The following is a 21189-nucleotide window of genomic DNA, read 5'->3' on the forward strand; positions in this document are numbered from 1 at the left end:
TGACAATAATAAACCAATTTACCATTGTGAAGGTTGAAATGACGACAAAAGAAGTACAAGCAGTTTTGTGGCCTATGGTGCCCACAGTGATAATGTGAAAGAGTGGTTAAGTTTCTCATTTTTATTATTTTGAAAGTGACAGCAGGAAAATCACAAGGTGAAGCTTGCATATGTCTTTTGTCTAGTTTTACAAAAGTAATTTAGTGGTGGAAAGTAGCCAGCACTTTAATCTGACAATCCATGGATACAAAACTGATACAATTGGAAAGGTTTTCCTTCTTGCTACTTGCTCTTTTTTAACTTAGGAACTTGGCAATACTGGATAACTATGGTTTGCAATCCTGACTAGGACAATCCCAAACTCTAGTTCTGTGTAATGCAGCAATGACAGCAAATTTAAGAATGGACTCACTTCTCGGCTTGTCTACCAGATTTCAGATGGAGAACCCTCTTGTCTAGGGAAAGAAAGTGGTCCTTCAGCTCCTTGAGCCCTCTCCCATCAGGCAGAAGATGCAAAAGCCTCACCACCAGGCTCAAGGACAGCTTCTATCCTGCATCTACATACACTATGTAGATCAGGCTGATTTTACATTTACCTTTCATGGTACTGCAACAAATTAATTTGACATTAAAATCAGCAAGGTTGTTTATCAGTGTAGATAGAAGCATAAAATTGCAAAGCAACATAAATAGATTAAGGAAATGGATAGAAGTATGCAGGAGAGGATAAAATACTCCTCAGATTGTAAAACGATGGAGAGAGATCTGAAAAGACCTAAGGTTAAATTACTTAAACGTCATGGACCATTCTAGAAAGTTATCAAGTGCTAGTGAAATCATCTTATGGCTGAAAGAGCAACTTGTATATTGAAGTGCAGGTTTTAGGACTATGTTCTGATGTCTGGTATGGCCATAGGAATGTCAGCGTGTGTCTTGTTAAAAATGGGAGGGATTGTCTTTGACATTGTTTGTATCGTGTTGCCTCATTCACAACCATGGTTGATTTGAGTTTCATCAATGTAAAAGATGGCCATGTCTTTCTTGTCCAGTTTGTATAGGGTTCAGAAATGTCCAAGTGTTTCATGAAAGATCTAGTTCATATAGTAGTTCCATTGGGTCAGTAATTGTCTTTGAGATGTTGCTTCTATTAAGGCTTTCGTTATTCCTCACTATTAAATAAGTTGAATTGTTAGAGTTGTTCCCGTGTTAAATTCCTTGATTTGAGCTGTGATCTTGGCATGCCTTCCATCCTCCAGTGAATTGAAAATGGTGGTTGTAATCAGCAGGAGGCTGACTGAGGCTTTCCATCAAACATTTGGTGGAGTGATGGCCTCCTCTGTGTCAATAGCTAGTCGACAGCCATTTACTTGGGTGCTCCAGTAATGACATACATGATCCCATTTAATTCACAATCTGTTCCTTGGTATGACAACTGTCCATCCACGAAACTGTAATGCTTGGCCAGAGCAGCTGTTTCTTCTGCACTTTCTGGTTCCTGTGAGCTTCTGATGGGAGTGTTTGGTGTCTTCTCCTTTTCCCTGGCTTCAACAAATATTGCTTGAAGATGGGTAAATTTCCACTGAGCATACTGGTCAGTTTACATCATTGGCATTGAATGCCGTATTCTGTATCTAGAGGCAAAGCTGTCAAACGTTGCAAAATTGCATTTTATACCAAGCAGTGCCAAGGCATATACCCTGTAGCTATTGCAAGGAATGCATCTCTTGTTTATAGCAGAGTCTCAAATTGCCCTATGAAAATATTGCGAAGATGGTGACATGGATCAATGACCTGCACTTCTAGAATCCCATATTTGCTTAGTGTCAAAAATGCTGATGGGCAAGAGATGATGAATGGAAATGATCAGGGAATATCATTGCAATCAATGGAATACCCCACTAGATCAGACTTTCCTCCCTATACTCTGGAGGAAATAGATGTGACATTTGCTACAGCAGAAAAAAAACACTGCTTTAAGCCAGGATTTGCATTGAATTTCTGAAGAATTTTGATGAGAAGACCTATCTGGCTTGCAAGACTTTCACAGCTATCCACAAAAGCAAAAACATGCAAAAAAAAAGTAGATGAAGGTGAATACCTTGCTCAGCCCTCAAGGGCCTGTGTGGCCCACTCCTCCTGTTCGTAATTTAATTAGATCACTACTATGTGATTGTAAACTCAACGTCATTCACGCCTATCCATTGGTAAACACTGCCCCTCCCCCACAACCTTGTTTATCTATCTTTCCCTTAAAAAAAATTTAGACTTGATACATTCCACTCAAGTCATTGAGCTAGGCTCTAAACAAGGTCACTCAATACACTGAGTGCAATTCAATCTTACGCAGCTATAACCAAAATTCCTTATGTAGGCATATGTCTGTTAATGTTTTATCATAATCATGCACTTCATTTGCTGTAAAGTACTTTGGAATGTTTTGAGGTTTTAGAAACGTCTTAAACATTGTTGACATCACTGTTGCCATCAGTCCAAACAAAAACCTATATTCGTTTCTTTTGTTGAAGTTACCTTTCATATCAGTTTTTAAACTGTCCCTCAGCCTAAAAATAGTAGTAATTTTTTGTTTAAAAAAGACTTCTGTGATCAGTATAGTATTTCATAATCTCAATTTTCCCTAAGGTGCATTACTCCATTGAATTTGGTTTTGAGGTGCAATTATTGTGTAGCATAAGGAGCAAGCAGCTTTAGCGATGTTTGGCAGTGATGCTCCTGCTCTTAGATAGCGCTGTAAGATTCTTTTGCACCTGCTGGAGGAGCAGACTTTGTTTAATGTCTTGCCTGTAAAATAACACTTCTGCAATATAGCTCTCCTCCTCCAAATCCTGAATTATAGTGTGGCCTAGATTTTGTGATCAAGGCTTTTGGACTGGGACTTGAAACTCCAAACTTCTGACTGAGATGAGAATGCTAGCTAGCAGAATTTAGTTTGGAGCAGGCACCTGGTGTTTAATACGTACTAATCATACCTGATATAAGATTTCAAGTGCCATAGAAAAATGTTGCTGGATGTGAATTTCCATGTTCAAATTGAGTCTGCCTCATAAACAGCTGTGCACCCTGCCTGGTCACGATTATTTATCCCCTTCTTCCCATGTAAGATATGACCTTGTTGATAGTTTAGGTAAACTAACAAACAATCGTGGATAACAAAATGGCCCATGACAGACTGCATGTATACACTGGATAAAATATTGTAACTTTTTTTTAGTCTAATGCTAATTCTGTTTTGTTTGAGAGATTTTGTAATAAACAAAGATGTCTAGAATAAACTTGTTTGGTTTAACTGATGAAAAGTGTTATAGCCAACCCAGAGTAAATGCTCTCCATAGTCAACCAAGCATGGTCGTGTATAGTTATTTTGTAGTTGAGAGTTAATATCATTTTAAGAATTTAAGTTCAAAGAGAACGTTTGTACTAATAATGCTGTTTAGTTTTTTTTCACCATCAAAATAAAATGTCTAAACTAATGGGTTGTGAGAATTAACAGTTAATATAGGTGGTAGTTTTTTTTGTATAATTTCTTGAATAATGGGGGGGAAAACTAGCAGGATGTTGCAAGAAAGCTCAGGAAAAAATTGGATGGTTATGAATATAAAGATTGGTTTTCTGTTTTTAGCATTTGCCTTAAAAATCAAAGGAACAATTCAATAATTATTTGTCTTCATACATTAACATTCACTTCTGTTGGCATGGGATTTCAAAATTGATACATCCTTCCTGACTCACTTCCATGCACTTTGCAATATGCTTGTATAATTTTGCAATAGATATGAAAGTTCTAATGAAAGGTCATTGACCTGAAACATTAATTTGATTTCTTTTTCCACATATGCTCCTAGATCTGTCAACCACTATTTTCTGTTTTGATTTGCATCAGGAATTGTGGTTGACATTCCAGAGGCAATGATGCCAAAAGTCTACTACTTTAAACAAATATGCACAGTGCAACATTTTTAATATATTTGAGAAAGCGTGACCACATTGTGCATTTATTTATAATTAACTAAAAATATAATAAAGTGGAGTAGGAAGCTTGGTTCTTCTAACTCGCTGTTTACAATTTTGGACAGGCTGGAAGGGGAGATATGGGAAAGGAACTTGCATGTTAAATTATAAGCAAAATGATGATTTTCCTGCTATTGAAGCACTTAGTATCTCACCATTTAACTTGTCACCCATTTTCTAAAATATTGAGATATTGAGGGAAGACTTGGAGGAATGTATTAAGGATTATTGGAATACTTCACTAATTTGTGCGTAGCTTAAGGGGAAAATCTGAAGTCCTTTGGGACTTAGCAAGAACATTGAACTACTTCACTGCAATGTCATAGATATCTTTTGATCAGAGATTGGCTACCCATTTTATCTTGTTTTTGCAAGTATTGGGCTTGTTTTTGCAGTCAAATGCAAAGCAAAGATTGTCATTGCTGATGTTGAAGTAAGCTGCCTTCATACAGTTCCCTTTTCTTGACTCTTATTGTTGTTTCAGAGGAATCCTTGACACCCAAAGGACCTGTATAATAAAGTTAGCAAATGAATGAAAAAGTTCTGTACAATAAATGAGGAAGAACAAAAAAAGAACTCTAACATGGTAGGTTAGGGTGTAAGCTGAAATATCATAAACTTTTTAAAACATTAATTTTATCATGAAATAATTGAGAGGAATTTACAATTCCTACATCAGATTGTAGGTTTAGTACATTTTTGGATCAGTAACTATAGCTTGGTATACATCTATAAGAATTCCCTCAGACCTTATCAAACAAAGCTTGTCCTTTTTCCGAGTATTTAATATCTAATTATGGAATGTAAATATCTGAAACTTTCATCAATCCTATTGATTTCTCTTGATTGCAGTAGACATATTGTGCAGCCTTGGAAGTAGTGTTGATACTTATGTAATTAGTAATCATGGCAGGAATTTGAAGATTTGGTATTGGTTTATTATTGTCACTTGTATCGAGGTACAGTGAAGAACTTGTCTTGCATATCGTTTGCACAGATCGATTCATTACACTGTGCAGATACATTAAGTTAGTACAGAGTGCATTAAGGTAGTACAGGTAAAAACAATAGGAGTAAAGTGTCACAGCTACAGGGAAGTGCATTGCAGGTAGACAATGAGGCGCAAGGTCATAACAAGGCAGATTGTGAGGTCAAGAGTCCATCTCATCGTATAAGGGAACTATTCAATAGTCTTATCACTGTGGGATAGAAGCTGTCCTTGAGCCTGGTGCTATGTGCCCTGATGGGAGAGGAGAGAAGAGAAAATGACCTGGGTGGGTGGGGTCTTTGACTATGCTGGCTGCTTCACCAAGGCAGTGAGAGGTATAGACAGTGTCCATGGAGGGGAGGCTGGTTTCTGTGATGCGCTGGGCTGTGTCCACAACTCTCTGCAATTCCTTGCAGTCCTGGGCAGAGCAGTTCCCATACCAAGCCATGATGCATCCAGATAGGATGCTTTCTATGGTTCATCGATAAAAGTTGGTGAGTATCAAAGGGGACATGCCAAATTTCTTTTGCCTCTTGAGGAAGTAGAGGCACTGGTGAGCTTTCTTGGCCGCGGCGTCCACGTGGTTGGACCAGGACAGGCTATTGGTGATGTTTCACTCCTAGGAACTTGAAGCTTGTCAGTCCTCTTGACCTTGGCAACCGTTGATGTAGACAGGTACATGTACACCACCTCCTTTCCTGAAGTCAATGATCAGCTCTTTTGTTTTGCTGACATTGTCACTAAGCTCTTTCCTGTACTCCGACTCATCGTTATTTGAGATATGGCCTACGATGGTGGTATCATCTGCAAACTTGTAGATGGAGCTAGAGCAGAATCTGGCCACGCAGTCATGAGTGTATAGGGAGTAGAGTAGAGGGCTGAGGACACAGTCTTGTGGGGCACCAGCGTTGAGAATAATCATGCTGGAGGTATTGCTGCCTATCCTCACTGATTGTGGTCTGTTGGTCGGAAAGTCAAGGATCTAGTTACAGAGGGAGGTGTTGAATCCCAGGTCTCGGAGTTTGGTGATGAGTTTGCTTGGAGTTATAGTCAATAAACAATAGTCTATAACGCAGGTGTCTTTACCGTCCAGATGCTCCAGAGCTGTGTGTAGGGCCAGGGAGATGGCGGCCACTGTAGACTTGTTACAGTGTAGGCGAATTGCAGTGGGTCGAGGTTGACTGGGAGGCTGGAGTTGATGCGTGCAATAACCCAGGCTCTCAAAGCACTTCATGATGGTGGACGTCAGAGCCACTGGTCGCAGTCATTAAGGCATGTTACCTTGCTTTTCTTCGGTACCAGGATGATAGTGGTCTTCTTAAAACAAGTGGGAACCTCAGATTGAAGCAGGGGAAGGTAAGTATGTCTGCAAATAGCCCTGCCAGCTGATCAGCACAAGATCTGAGCATTCGGCCAGGGGACACCACCTGGGCCAGATGCTTTCCTCTGGTTCACTGTCCGGAAGACTGATCTTGAGTCCTTGATGGTGACCACAGCTTCAGTTGCATTGGAGGCTGTCAGGGTGGGTGGTGACAATCCACTTCCCTGTTTAAAATTTGCATGTGTAGAAATCCCAATGTTAGTATCAATATTAACAGTATATTCATGGCAAAAGTTGAATTTCATTGTCAGTACAACCACAAAATGCAGGACAAAAAACTAGAACTCAATGGGTCAAGCAGCATCCGTGGAGGCAAAAGGATGGTTGACATTTTGGGCTGGGGACCCTGCATCAGGATTGAGTGACACAGGACTCCAGCAGTTTGGTAGGGTTTTTTTGCTCCAGATTCCAATATCTGCAGTCTTTTGTGTCCACAAAATGTGGGCCATGAATAGTATGCCGGTATGAAATATTTCAGGGTAAAATGATTGACCAGAAAGAAATGTAATATAATTTTTGCATTTGTATATAACACTTTCATTGACGAATGTTGTTGCACTTTAATTTTGTCATTCAGAGGTCATCCCTATAAGTAGTTTGAGCTGATCCTTATGAAACCTTACTGATTATTTCCAAGGATCTCAATCCTTCTAAATTTGTACTTTCCCTATCCAGTCCAATGTGATCCAAATCCTCATGAGGACCAGTGCAAGAGTGAAGATGTGTATAGTGCTTTTTCCACCAATTTGTATAAATAATGGCAATTAGTTTAACTTCCCTTCTATCAGCAGATATAATAACTACTACTGCAAGTTATTTTTCTTTTTCAATCCTTCATTCACTTACCCAAGTGGTCACAGTAGTGTGCCTTGTTTTGGCCTCTTGATGCATGGTATCTACAGTAGAATGGACACTTGATTCATTACTTTCTCATGATCTTCAACTTCCAACCAATTGAGATGACATCATGAGTTTGTGGTATCTTCATAGGTGAACACAAAGCTGTCCTACTTAATAAATGGCGCGGGAACTTGAGCTTCTATTATTTGTGCATAAATATGTGCATAACACATTATGTCAAATAGGCCCAAAACATGCAACATGGTTTGTATTGAAAAATAAGTATCTGGGTGAACTGCAGCTAATTATGTAAAATATTTTCTCCTTAAGGTGTCCATATCTCCATCGAACAACTGGGGACACAGAAAGAAAGTATCATCTACGTTATTATAAGACCGGTACATGCATCCATGAAACAGATGCTCGTGGGCACTGTGTGAAGAATGGACTTCATTGTGCATTTGCTCATGGACCACATGACCTTCGCCCTCCAGTGTATGACATAAGGTACTTTTGTTTTTATTATGATTATACTATACATTATTTTCTGACTGCCTGTTATCTCTTGTATTTGTGTTGTCTGTAATCTTTGGTTCAAACTCTTTCTAGCAGATAAGGTTCTCTTTCTTTACACATTCTCCCAATGAAACTGTCAAACTTTCTTGCTCTTGGACTGCTCCTTGGATTTTTCCTGTACATCAAGCCACTTAATGGTTTCCCTTGTCTGACTGACTCCTACGAATGCATTGCCTCAGTTATGGATTGTTTCATCTAGGCTGTTGTGTGGATACATCAGTAGGCTGCACCACAACAAGTGGAACATTTTCAATGCAGTAATATGCTGGATTTGTGTAGATAACAGTAAATATTGTTGTATGTTTTATATTGTGTATATAAACAAATATTGTTGTTTATCGATAAATGGCTTATCAGGCAAGTTCTGGTTTAACCATTTTAGAAGTGAAGGTAAAGCTATAGTAGGCCATTTGTTTTATCGTGGTCCATTTGGAAACACCCATCAGTACGTCAAGGAATGTCTTTTTTTCTGAGACAATTTTGGCTCCCAAGTTGAAGAATTTTGATATTTCCACTATCCTGCCCATGTCAAACACTAACTCCATTTGCCAGTGTTGAGTGCTCCTCAACTGTAATCAGCAACCCATAGTTTCAGAGTGGAACGTACTTGTATTTGCCCCAAACATGTGCCTTCTTTCCATAAATCTTTGGCACTAGCTTGATATTTACGTTCGAAGTTGACTGCTAAATTTTGTTGATTTTAATTGGCATTCCGAGTTCTGAGTTTAAACCCTGTAGCAGCTGAGTAATATTTTCATACTTTATATGAATTTTAAATGCAGAACTTTGGTCCTGGATTTAATTTGAAGACAAAGGTGAAAATATTACCTGAATAAGATAATAATACATCCTTGAATAAATATAAGCTCAGGGTTTTATATATTATTAAGTCCTGAAAATTTATCTGTTGCCTGGGGACTGGAAGAGACAAAAACATATCTGCCTTGCCTTCCTCCTCCACCAACCCCCCCCCCCCCCCAACATGGTCCTGACGTGTACTTTCACAATACTGTTTAGAATTTCCTCCCTGATTTCAGAAAAACAGAAGTGATGCATGTGGGCAGTTTGTGAATCATGTTTGCTATGTGGTGGATTGCATTTCATGTGTTGTGTGAAAGAGTGGTGAAATATCAATAATCAAAATGAAAAATGCTGGAAATACTCAATAGTTCAGACTATGTGGAGAGAGAGTGAATTAATGTTTTAAATTGACTTTTCATCAGAAGTGTTCATCAGAATCAACTTAAAAAATTAATTCTGTCTTCCTATCCACACATACTGGCTAACTTGCTCAATGTTTTCAGCACTTTGTTGTTTTAATTTCTAGCACCTGCACCTATTTTTCTTTGAAATATTAATTGCCTGGTTCCCCTTCCTCTTTTTGGGGATAGCTTCATCAGTAATTATGTGACACTTCTGTTCATGGCTGACAACTCTGAGAATAACATTCCTGCCTTTTCCCTAACAAGGCCAACGTTGGTCTTTGCAGAGTGTGTTATTCGAAAAATGATTGAGATATCCAGTGAATGTACATAACTTTCTTCAGTCAGTGATTATATCTAACCTTTTTATTCCTAAATTTAGTGATGTGACATGAATTAAAGTAGAACTCCAATGCAAGAACTGTCATAAAAATCACTACAATTGTTACAAGAACTAATGTTTGTGTTCCAACATCAGCTGCATTACGTAAAGCATAAATACCTGTTGCTGTGTTTATCTTTAACCTGTTTAAGGTGAATTCCCAATCTAAAAATATATTTTGGCCTTCAGACTACTGCCAGGTTTTCTACTTCTTAATTAGCATTCACTTCAGTTTTATTTGCAATAGGTATTAAAATGAGACAAATACAGTTCTATAAACAAATCAAATCTTGCTGTTATTCATAGGAAATGAAGGCCACATAAAATCCTCGTTCCTCTAACTTGCATGCAACTGAAAATATTTGAACTAGATTTATGAGCAACTGATGTACGGCATTAAATATGGCCAGCTGCCAGTAAATGCAGCATAATAAATTGGGGAAAAAAAAATAAAAATTAAGACCTGTCTGGCTTATCTGCATCATCGGATCATTATTGTCAATCTTGTTTACATCCAAAATATCTATTCTCTTCACAGATGCAGATTTGCCTATGTATTTTCATCACTTTGTTTTTATTGCATGTCAAATTTCTGAGATCCAATTAGCATTTCATATCCCATGTAGCTTACTCGTCATAATTCAGTCATTTTCCTGTTTTAAAAATGGAATTAAAGAGTTAAGTGAGTTAAACAATCTCATATAGTAGAAAACTTAGTTGCGCCATAAGATAAACAAATGGCAGGTAATTAAAATTGTGAGATTTTGAATTAACAGTAAATTGTCACATCAATTCCTTAAGAGCTCTTCAAGTACATCTTGTAGCTTTTATTTATTTGATTGCCTGACTCCAGGTAATTTCATGTTACCAGATTTGTTTTCTAGTATTCAGGAAGGGTGTTCTGAAGAGCAACAAGTGATGGAAATACCAACAGGTCAGCATCCGTGAAGAAACAGCATTGCTGTTTTAGATTGGTGACCTTTGGTGTCTCTCCACAAATGCTGTCTGACCTGAGTGTTTACCTCCTATTCCGCCTTGGGAGTCTCCAACCTGATGGCCTCAGCATCGATTTCTCTAACTTCTGGTAACCCCACCCTTTACCCCACACTCCTTTGTCTTCTCTTATTCGTGTGGCTCCCTTCCCCCACTTTGATGACTTGCCCATCTCCTATCCTCCCCTCCTCCATCCTTTATTCCGTGGTCCACTGCCCTCTCCTATTGGATTCCTTCTTCAGCCCTTTGCCTCTCCTACCTATCACCTCTCATCTTTCCCCCTTCCCCCTCTTACCTGAACTTTCCTATCACCTGCCTGTGTGTGCTCCTCTCCCTCCCCCACCTTCTTCTTCTGGCTTCTGCCCTCTTCCTTTCCAGTCCTGATGAAGGGTCTCAGCCCTAAACGTCGACTATTTATTTCCCTCCATAAATGCTGTCTGACCTGCTGAGTTTCTCCAGCAGTTTTTGTGTAGTGCTCCAGATTCCAGCATCTGCAGAATTTCTTGTCTCCAGTATTTTCTGTCTATGCTGTGTGGAGAGGGTTATCATATGATTATAATTGTTGTTTTAGAGTCTTGTGCATTCTTGACTTATTCATTTTTAATTGAATGTTAAGTTATTTTAACAGAAGGAAAAATGATACTCGTGTTGTTTAATATGGAAACTCTCATGAGTCCTCAAAATGGGATTGAATTGGGATGGCATAATTTTAAGCTTATTGGATTTTTTGTTCAGGATGTTTTGCTGTTTTTAATATTATTAGTAGTTTCTCATTTAAGACATGGAACTTATGTGCAAAGCAAATATTAGTTTCAGAAAGTTTCCCAGTTTCTCAGCTCCCCTTGTGGTTTATTGTTTGGGTAGGCAGGAAATTTCTTTCTTGTAGTAACTCCTTGGTTGAGTTGAGAATCGGACAGTACAGAAAAGGGCCTCTTCAGCTCACTGCACCTGCACTGACCATCATTTACGCTATCTACCTGAGGGGCAATTTAAAGAAGTCAATTTAACCCACCAACCCACACATCTTTAGGATGTGGGGGAAATCCACATGGGCATAGAGAAAATGTGCAAACTCCACACAGACAACATTGGATGTCAGGATTGAAGCCAGGTCACTGGAACTTTGAGGCATCAGCTCTACTAGCTGCCTATTGGGCACGTGAATTGAGATTAAGCATGTAGAATTGGGTATAAATTATCATCTGGGTGGAGTGCATGTTAATATGAATATGCCTACTCATATTAGGTATATTTAAAATAACTTCAGAGTGGGCAGGTTTTCCTTACATTATGAACTAGTGAAAATCAACCCTATGGACAACTTTCTTGGGGTGGGAGGAGGGGAGGGGAGGGTAGACTATCCCTGCAATTTATATTTTGGGTCATCTTTTGCTTCATCAGCTTTGTGGGTAAGTAAGGAAAACAATTGTTCTGGTCTGAGAAATAACTTTTTTCAGTGGATTATATTTGTTTTTCCTGATCCTAACCTGTGAATGACAAAAGTGAGGTCAGCTGTATAACTTGTTAGTCCAAGGATTTATCTTAAAGTCTAACTTGTACTTTCTCTGCTTACTTCCTTTATGTCCCTGGAAGGGAATTCTTCAACTGTGGACGTTTATTTAAACATGGGACTAGTGTTAACCAGTGGCAAAAACAGCAAATTGGATTTGTTCAGCGCATTGAAAGATTTCTTCATTGTTACACAAAAAGCAGGCACAGTCGTGGGAGATCATTTGGAATGACCAAAAGCTTGGGCACACAGATGGGTCTTGACAAGGTTTGTGTCAAGAAAAGGATGCCATCAGTGGTAAAAGGAGATGTATGGAAGATTGGAGTTTGAAGATGAGTGTTGAGGAATATTCAGGAGAAAATAGGACATTGTAGGTAATTGGTGGAGAAAGTCCTTGGAGGAATTTTAGATAGAAAATATGTGAAAATGGAAGATAACACTGAAACTTTCATCTGGTGCAAGTGCTATTATTATTGTGCTCTAATTTTGCATTTTGTCAGCTTCAGTCTTATTTACTTTTCTATCTTCTGTTCCATGATGCCTCTGATTTAGGCCTGTAGTACATCTTCCAGATTTCCACTAGCTGGCTAGTGCCCTGTTTATTATTACTCATAATGAAGTTGCCTCAGAGGATGTGGATCAGCAATCTAATAGAGAAAAAGCAACTTCACTGGCTCAATTTTTCTGTTCATAGCCATATAGTTATTTACAATATAAACTTGTTGATATGCTAGGATGTGCACCAAATATGGGAATTTCATATTTACCCCTGACTTGAATGAAGTTGCAGCTATCATCTGTGAATGATATAGAGCCAGAAACTGCTAATCTGGAATTGTAGCTGCAGCTGTAAGAAATATAAATGTCTGGGTGTATTAATACACTTTTAAGTTAATTGAAGTAAGATTGCAGTTCCTCCCTGCTTTTATTCCCCTTGAGCAATTTCACTATTTTAAAGAAAATTATCGGAGTTGACATATCTCCCTGCTCTGTCGTTTGGACAAAGTATACAATTGTACATAAAGGAGCCAAATGGTAAGTTTGATTTTACTGAAGCCATGTGAATCTTTATGAGAAAAACAGAATATGTTTAAATTCCACTAAAATACGTTGCTATGTATAATCCTTCTTTCGTACAGACCTGTTTAACAAATGCTCAGTGAAACGTTAAGTACATCTCAATAGTCTCTGGAGCAGAAAATAACTGCTGAGCAATTTATAAGGCTGATAGCAGCTTGATTAGGAACTAATTTTTATGTAGATACATAATTAACACATACAACAAATGTTTGACAGTATTTTCAAAACTTGAAGGAATAGTCATCTTAATTTGAATTTCCACATGTACATTTTTCTGTTAATTGCTTGAGCATTACATAGTCTGGCCAGACTTGCCATCTTCCATCATCTTGTTTTGAAAGTTAGACATGGAAATTCAGGAGGAAGTCGTGGTGGAAGCCAAGGCCCCTGTCATTATTTGATATGAGTCTTCAGCTAGTTTGATTCAATCAACTTGACTTTAAATAGCGGCTGAGAGCACTGGATTATTCGGAAAAGAATAATTTAAGAATGTACTGCTCTCTATTTAAGAAAGGAGGGAAATGTATACCAGTTAGCATGACGGTAGTAGGGAAAAATGCTGGAATCTATTGTTGAGGCAGTAGTAACAGGACAGTTTTAAAAATAAATGAAAAGTGTGGATAGAACCCTCATCATCTGGGACATGCCCTCTTCACGTTACTACCATCGGGGAGGAGGTACAGGAGCCTGAAGACCCACACTCAACATTTCAGGAACAGCTTCTTCCCCTCTGCCATCAGATTTCTGAATGGTCCATGAACACTACCTCGTTATTCCTCTTTTGCACTATCTATTTATTTTTGTAACTTGTAGTGATTTTTATGACTTTGTCTTGCACTGTACTGCTGCCACGATACAACAAATTTCATGACATATGTCAGTGATAATAAACCTGATTCTGAAGGAAAAATCACGTTTGACAAATCTGAACTTTTGCAGTTTTAACTGCCCTAGTAGATAAATGTGAGCCATTGTGGTGTATTTGAATTTTCAGAAGACTTTCAGTAAGATACCACATGAGATTATTAAACAAAATTAGAGGACAGTTTTGAGGGGAATATACTGGTGTGAATGGAGGATTGGTTAATGGACAGAGAATGGGAACATAAGGGTCTTTTCAGGCTGGAAAGCTTTGACTGATGGGATGCTGCAAGGGTCGATGCTAATGCCAGTTTTTCATAATTTACATCAATAATTTAAATGAGAACAACCTATCCAAATTTACTGATTATATAAAACTAGGTGGTATTGTGGGCTACAAAGAGGCTTTAGCGGAGAAAGGTCATTTAAGTAAATGGGTGAGGACCTGGAAAAAGAATATAATGTGAAAATGAAATCCACTTTTTGGTAGAAAAATTAAAGGTGGAAGATTATTTTTTGAATGGTGAGAGACTGAATAGTGTAGGTGTTCAAAGAGATTTAGGGTTAATTGAAACAGAAATGCCAGAAACATTCAGCAGGTCAGGAGCATCTATGGAAAAGAGGAACAGAAGTAACATTTAAGGTGAAATCCTTTTGTCAGAACTCTTGACATCTGTTGGAAGGGAATTAGAATTAATGCACAGCTACAGCAAGCAATTAGGAAGGCAAGTGGTACATTGACCTTTATTGCAAGTGGATTTGATTATAAGAATACAAGAGTCTTTCTCCAATTATGTGGTCCTGGTGAGACTATATCTGGAATACAGGCTTGTCTCCCTACCCAAGGCAGAATATATGTGCAATCAAGAAAGTGCAGTGAAGGTTCACCGGATTGATTCCAGGGATGGTGGGTTTGTTGTCTGAGGAAAGGTTAAGCAGACTGGATTTAAACTCTCAAGTTTAGAAGAATGAGAGGAGATATCATTGAAACGTGCTGAATTCTTGTTGGATTTGACAGGATAGATGTGGGGATGATGTTCTGCCTGGCTGGGGTGTCTAAAATGAGACAACAGTCTCCAAATAAGGGATCATTCCTCAGAAACTAATGATACTTTTGCCTTCTCTTTCCCAGGGGTTTTGGATACTTAGTGGCTGAGTACATTCAACTTGGCAGTAGATAGATTGTTAGATAAGAATCAAAGAATTTGGGGTTAGTTGCAGGAAAGTGGTGCTAAGGTAAAAGACCTTACTGAATGATTGATCAGGCATAATAGGCTGAATGGTCTCCTCCTAATGTTTACATTCTTGTGGATACAGCAAAGACGAATGGGACAAGATAATGTGGCAGCTGTAGATCTGATGATTTGAGCTCTAGCATCCAAGCATCAGGCTAATATGTACTTGTACAACTGTCATATCTGACTACATGGAAAATTGTACATGTGATCTTTTTCATAGAAAGCAAGACAAATACAGTCCAGCTAATTACTGCTCCAAATGGCTATGTACCCACCACTCTCTGTGGAAAAGCCTGACCCTTGGGTCCTCTTTAAATCTTTCCTCTCTCTCACCTTAAATATAGCTTTAGATTAGTCCCCTAGTTTTAGACACCTTGAGGGAGAAAGACTGTGGCCATCCACCTTATCAATGGTTGTAATGATGTTATAAACCTCTAGAAGGTCACCCCTCAGCTTCCTTCACTCCAGGGAAAACAGTCCAAGCCTGTCCATTCTCTCCTTGTAACTCAAGTCCTCCAGTCCCAGCAACATCCTTGTGAATCTTTCCTGCACCCTCTTTAGCTTAATCACATCCTTCCTATAGTATGGCAACCAGAACTACACACAATTTGCAGTCTCTCCACCATCCTATATAATGTGACATCCCAACTCTTGTACTCAATGCCCCATCCAATTAAGTGAAGCATGCCAGATGCCGCCTTCATCCCCTTGTCTACCTGTGTTGCCACTTTTGGGGAAGTATGTACTTGTGCCCCTAGGTCTCTCTGTTCTTCAACACTCCCTGGGGTCCTGTGTTTTTACTGCATTATCCTGCCTTGGTTTAACTTCCCAAAATGCATCACTTCACACGTCTGAGTTAAATTCCATCTGCCGTTCCTTTACCCACTTTCCCAGTTGATCTACTTAACCAAGCTTTGAATTCCTGAAATAATAATTGCAATTTAGCCAAGAAAATTTTTTGTTAGAAAAAATACTAAATTAAATTAAGTTGGTCTGCAGCTTGGAGTAGCTTTTGGTCGGAGTCTGAGCAGTGCCAGAGGCCGTTCTCTTGATTGTGAAACACTATGCAGAAGTAGTAAAATAAAAGTGAATAGCAAATGTCAGGAAGGATTGTTATTGTGGACTTTTAAGTTTTTTGGAAGGAGGTGAGAGATTTCTGGTATATCCTACAAGCTAGCAGGATTATATTTACAGTCACTTGCTTGTCTGCATAATTCCACGTATGACCCAATTAAGATTTAGACAGGTAACTGTATGTCCTAATCCATTTTCTTGATAACTATTTTCTTTTGTAGGGAACTCCAGGCACAAGAAGCATTGCAGAATGGCCAGCTCGGAGCAGGGGAAGGCCTTCCTGATCTCCAGCCAGGTGTGCTGGCGAGTCAAGCCATGATAGAGAAAACACTATCTGAAGATCCAAGATGGCAGGGTGAGAATAGAGTGAGCCACCTGTGTAATGTCACTTGACTTGATTCCTTAATCACTGGGTGTCACATCATTTTTAGACGCTCTTCATTATTTTAGTAGGCTTGTTTAACTATCTAGCTTTTTATGCAAAAGCAACAAAACACTTCAAGTTATATAGTGCATCAGAATATGAGAAAGCACATCAAGAAAGGTATGATATATTAGCGCCAGAGAGTGGTCAGTGAGTAGGCACAGAAGTGGGCTGTTGACCCTTTGGCCTATCATGTCCCAGCTGGTAATCAAGTATCTATCTATACTAAATCTGTTTTCCAGCATGTACTCTATATGTTCTACGCCATGACATTTCAAGTGTTCATCTAATTACTAAAATGTTGTGAGAGTATCTGCCTGCACCACCCCTTCAGGCAGTGCGTTCCAGATTCCAACCACCGTTTGAGTGGGAAAAAAAATTCTTTTACCCCCTTAAACTTTTTCCCTCTGGTTTTAGGCATTTCTACTAAAAGGAAAAGTTTCTAACTTATTTGGGCCTCTCGACTTTGTGTACCTCAATCAGATTCTGCCCCCCCCCCCCCCCACCGCCTTGAACATAACCCAACTTGTCTAGTCTCTCCTCGTTGCTGATGGGCTCCTTTCCAGCCAACATCCTGATCCTGGTGAAGCTCCTCTGTAACACTTCCAGTGTAAACACATCCACCTCATGTGGTGTGGTGATCAGAACTGCACACACTATAACAGCTTTGGCCTAACTAATGTTTTATGATTGTACCATAATCTCCATGCTTTTATATTCTTTACCCACTCTAATGAAGGCAAGAATCCTGTGCACTGCCTTAACCACCTCATCTACTTGTGCTGCTGCCTTAAGGGATCGTTGAACATGTACACCAAGGGTTGTCTGTTTCTCAGTACTTCCTAGGACACTACCACTCATTGTGTATACCCTTGGTTTAGTCCTCCCAAATATATTGCATCATATTTTTCAGGATGAAATGCCATCTGTTGTTTCTCTGCCCATTTTACCAACAGATCAATATCATTTGTAGCTGAAGACTACCTTCCTTGCTTTCAGTTACACCACCAATTGTGTCATCTATGAACTTACCAGTCACAACTCCTATGTTCATTGTCAGGTCATTAATGTATGTAGCATATAGCAATAATCCTAGCATTACTCTCTGCAGTACACCACTGGTTGCGGGTTTCCATTCGCAAAAACAATCATTGACTGTCACCTTCTGCCTTCAATCCCAAACCAGTATCGGATCCAATTTGCTAAATTGCACCAGATCCCCTGGGCTCTTTCCTTTTGAATCAGTCTCCCATGCGGGACCATGTCAAAGGCCTCACTGAAGTCTGTGTAGACTACTTCAATCATGCCACTCTCATCAACGTACTTAGTCGTCATCTCAAAATTCAATCGTTAATCATATAGGACTTCCCCTTATCAAAGCCATGCTAACCATCCTTGATGAGTCTCTGCCTCTTGAAATGCAGTTTAATCCTGTCCCTCAGAATCTTTTCCTATGATTGCCTTGCCACTAAGTTTAGACTCACTGTCCTGTAATTATCTGGCTTATTCCTGTTGACCATCTTGAATAAAGTACCACATTTGCTGCTGCTCAGTCAACTGGCACCTCTCTATGGGCAGAGAAGATTTGAAAATTTTTCTGAGCTTTGGCAATCTCCTCCTTTGCCCATCATAGTAGCATGGAATGCATCGCCTTTGGCCCTGGGGATTTATCCATCTGTAAGCCTGCTAAGACATCTTACACCTCACCCTTTTCGATGGCAATTTGTTCTAGAATTTCGTTGTCCCCCTCCCTGAACTTTCCAACTAGAGAGTGCTTCTCCATATCGATACAGATAAGAAATATTCATTTAAGAAGTGGCTTACATCCTCCAGCTCCATGCACATATGCCTATTTTGGTCCCCTATGCACCCTACCCTTTCCTTGGTTACTCTCTTAGTCTGAATGTATTTATAAAATGCTTTGAGATTTTCCTTAATCTTGCCCACCAGTGCTATCTTGTGCCTGCTCTTTGCCCTCCTAATTGCTTTAAGTATCCTTCTTCACGTTCTATTCTCCAGAGGAGTCCCTGCAGCTTTTAGTTCTCTAAACCTGCCATAAGCTACCTTATTTATCCAAGGCTCAATATTCCTTGACATCAGGGTTCCATAGAAACCATAGAACCATACAGCACAAAACAGGCCCTTCGGCCCACCGTGTCGTGCCGTCCATCAGACCACCCTCACACTACCTAACCCCTTCCTCCCGCATATCCCTCTATCTCACGTTCCTCCATATGCCTATCCAACAAGCTCTTGAACCTGTTCAATGTATCTGCCTCCACCACCACCCCAGGCAGTGCATTCCATGCACCAACCACTCTCTGGGTGAAAAACCTCCCTCTGACATCTCCCCTGAACCTCCCACCCATAACCTTAAAGCCATGACCTCTCGTCTTGAGCATTGGTGCCCTGGGAAGGAGGCGCTGACTGTCTACTCTATCTATTCCTCTCAATATTTTATATACCTCTATCACGTCTCCTCTCATCCTCCTCCTTTCCAGTGAATAAAGCCCTAGCACCTTAAGCCTCTCCTCATATTCAATACCCTCCAATCCAGGCAGCATCCTGGTAAATCTCCTCTGCACCCTCTCCAATGCCTCCACATCCTTCCTATAATGAGGCGACCAGAACTGAACTGAAGTTCCTTGGACTTGTTGGCCTTGCCTTTCACCATTATGGGAAGATGTTGGCCTTAAGCTTTAATTATTTAATGTTTTGGATGACTTGTGCTAGTCACATGTTGTCTTGAAGTACAAGCAGTCCCCTGGTTACAGAAGGCCTGACTTAGAAAAATCCAACTTCATGTAAATTCTCCCAGGCTGTGGTCTCAGATATAGTACTCTAATCTCTTCACCAGGAAACAATGCAGAGATCACACATGGTAAAAAGCCAATACCTTCTCCAAACTCTCCTTCAGATAAGATCAAACATTACAAACTATGAACCACCTCTTGTTAGCACATACTTTCTTTTATTAAACTGCCAATATTTTTCTAACTGGTTAGCAGATCAACTCCCCCTGTCACTCCGTCAGGCTGTATTCAGACAAACATTTGTCACAGTTCACTTGCTGGTAATAACTCTCATCACCTATGCTGACGTTCCACAGTCTACTCTTTGCAAATTGGTCCTCAAAGGCTGTTGAGACTAAAGATTTCACATTACAATTTGGGGGAAACTGTTTGTTTCCACCTTGCAGAAAATTTAATTTACAGACGATTCTCTATCCTTGTTCTTCTCCCTAAAAACCATAAAACTAAAAGTTATGATCACTGTCTTTGAAATGCTATCCCACCAACATTCCCTCCACTTGAATGGCGATATTTGTAAAGATTGGATGCAGTACTACCCTTTCTGTAGTAGGAACTGTCTATGAACTGGCTCAAAATCTCTTCTGGACACACTTTTAAAAATTCTGTCCCTTTTAAGCTTTTTCCATATAAATGATTTCATTTAATATTGGGGACATTGAAAGCCCCTACTACTTTTGACCTATAATTTTTATACATCTCTGATTTGCTTTCATATCTACTCCTTTGTCTCCTGCACAATCTTTGGAGGTCTCTAGTGAAAGTGAACAGCCCCCTTTTTTGTTTCTAAACTCAGCTCTACTCATATAGACTCATTTAAAGAACCTCCTAGGATTTCCTCTCTTTACTATTTGAGTAATTGATTTCTTAATTAATATTGCCATGTTACCTCTTTCACATAATCTCCCTTCCCACCTCCTGTCACGTCTGAAGATTCCATACCTGGAGCATGAGAAATCTAGTTATTTTGAAAGGTAATACTGAGAAATTAGTTCAAATCTTTGGAGAACTTGGATTCAATTTACATAAAGTAATCTGCTGCTGTCAGTAAAAAGTGGCTACAAAAACCCACTAACTCGTTATGTCCATTAAGAAATGGAATCTTGCTTTCTGTGGTTCTCTGAGCCTTTGACTCCTGTCCTATGCCAAAAGATGGCTCCCAACTGCTCTAGAATTGTGGTATCTTACTGTTTATTGAAATGTGTGCCTAAAGAGGGGTAGTAATGGTAGCTCATGATTCTTGGTTAATATGGGGCCAGTGATATAAATACATTAAGGGGACAAAACAACAATAGTGAGGGATTTCAGTTGCTTTAAAATGAATCAACGTGCAGTCGGTGTGAAAGGTGTACAGGGCACAGGATTGCATTCAGGAGAATTTATTTTTCAGCCAGTATGCATGAAGTCCAACAAGAGACCGGAGGGCATCTCTGGATTTAGATTTCGGAAATGAATATGGGCAGTATCAGTGGAAGAGCATGTCCATAGTATTGATCATAATTTAGTTAGACTTTTGTTATGGAAAAGAATAAGGATTAAATGGAAGCAAGTTTTCTGAATGGGAATGAGGCCTAGAAGTGAATAAGCAAAAATGGGCTGGAAACAGCTACGTGAATATAAATTGGTGTCGGAGCAATGGGAGGCATTCAAAAACGAGATTCAAAGCATTTGGAGTTAATTTTTTCCCATAAAAGAAAAGGGCAATACTTAATCTTAAGCCCTTCTCATACGAACTATGCAGAACCTTTTTGCTACACCTGCTTTGTTTACAGTCACATTCTCTTGTCCCTGACCAAATCGGAGT

General features: G+C 39.3%; 1 protein-coding gene across 2 annotated transcripts in view; it reads left to right on the plus strand.

Annotated features, from left to right (window-relative positions):
• unkl (unk like zinc finger) overlaps positions 1-21189 on the plus strand; it is a 96862-nt gene that overhangs the window by 27484 nt on the left and 48189 nt on the right. For both annotated transcript variants that reach the window (XM_052022275.1, XM_052022276.1), the window contains exons 3-4: positions 7566-7742; positions 16373-16506. In XM_052022275.1, the coding sequence (XP_051878235.1) occupies positions 7566-7742; positions 16373-16506 (311 nt within the window). The remainder of the gene's footprint in view (positions 1-7565; positions 7743-16372; positions 16507-21189) is intronic.

The sequence above is a fragment of the Pristis pectinata genome, chromosome 8 (assembly GCF_009764475.1).
Source record: "Pristis pectinata isolate sPriPec2 chromosome 8, sPriPec2.1.pri, whole genome shotgun sequence".
Lineage (NCBI taxonomy): Eukaryota > Metazoa > Chordata > Chondrichthyes > Rhinopristiformes > Pristidae > Pristis > Pristis pectinata.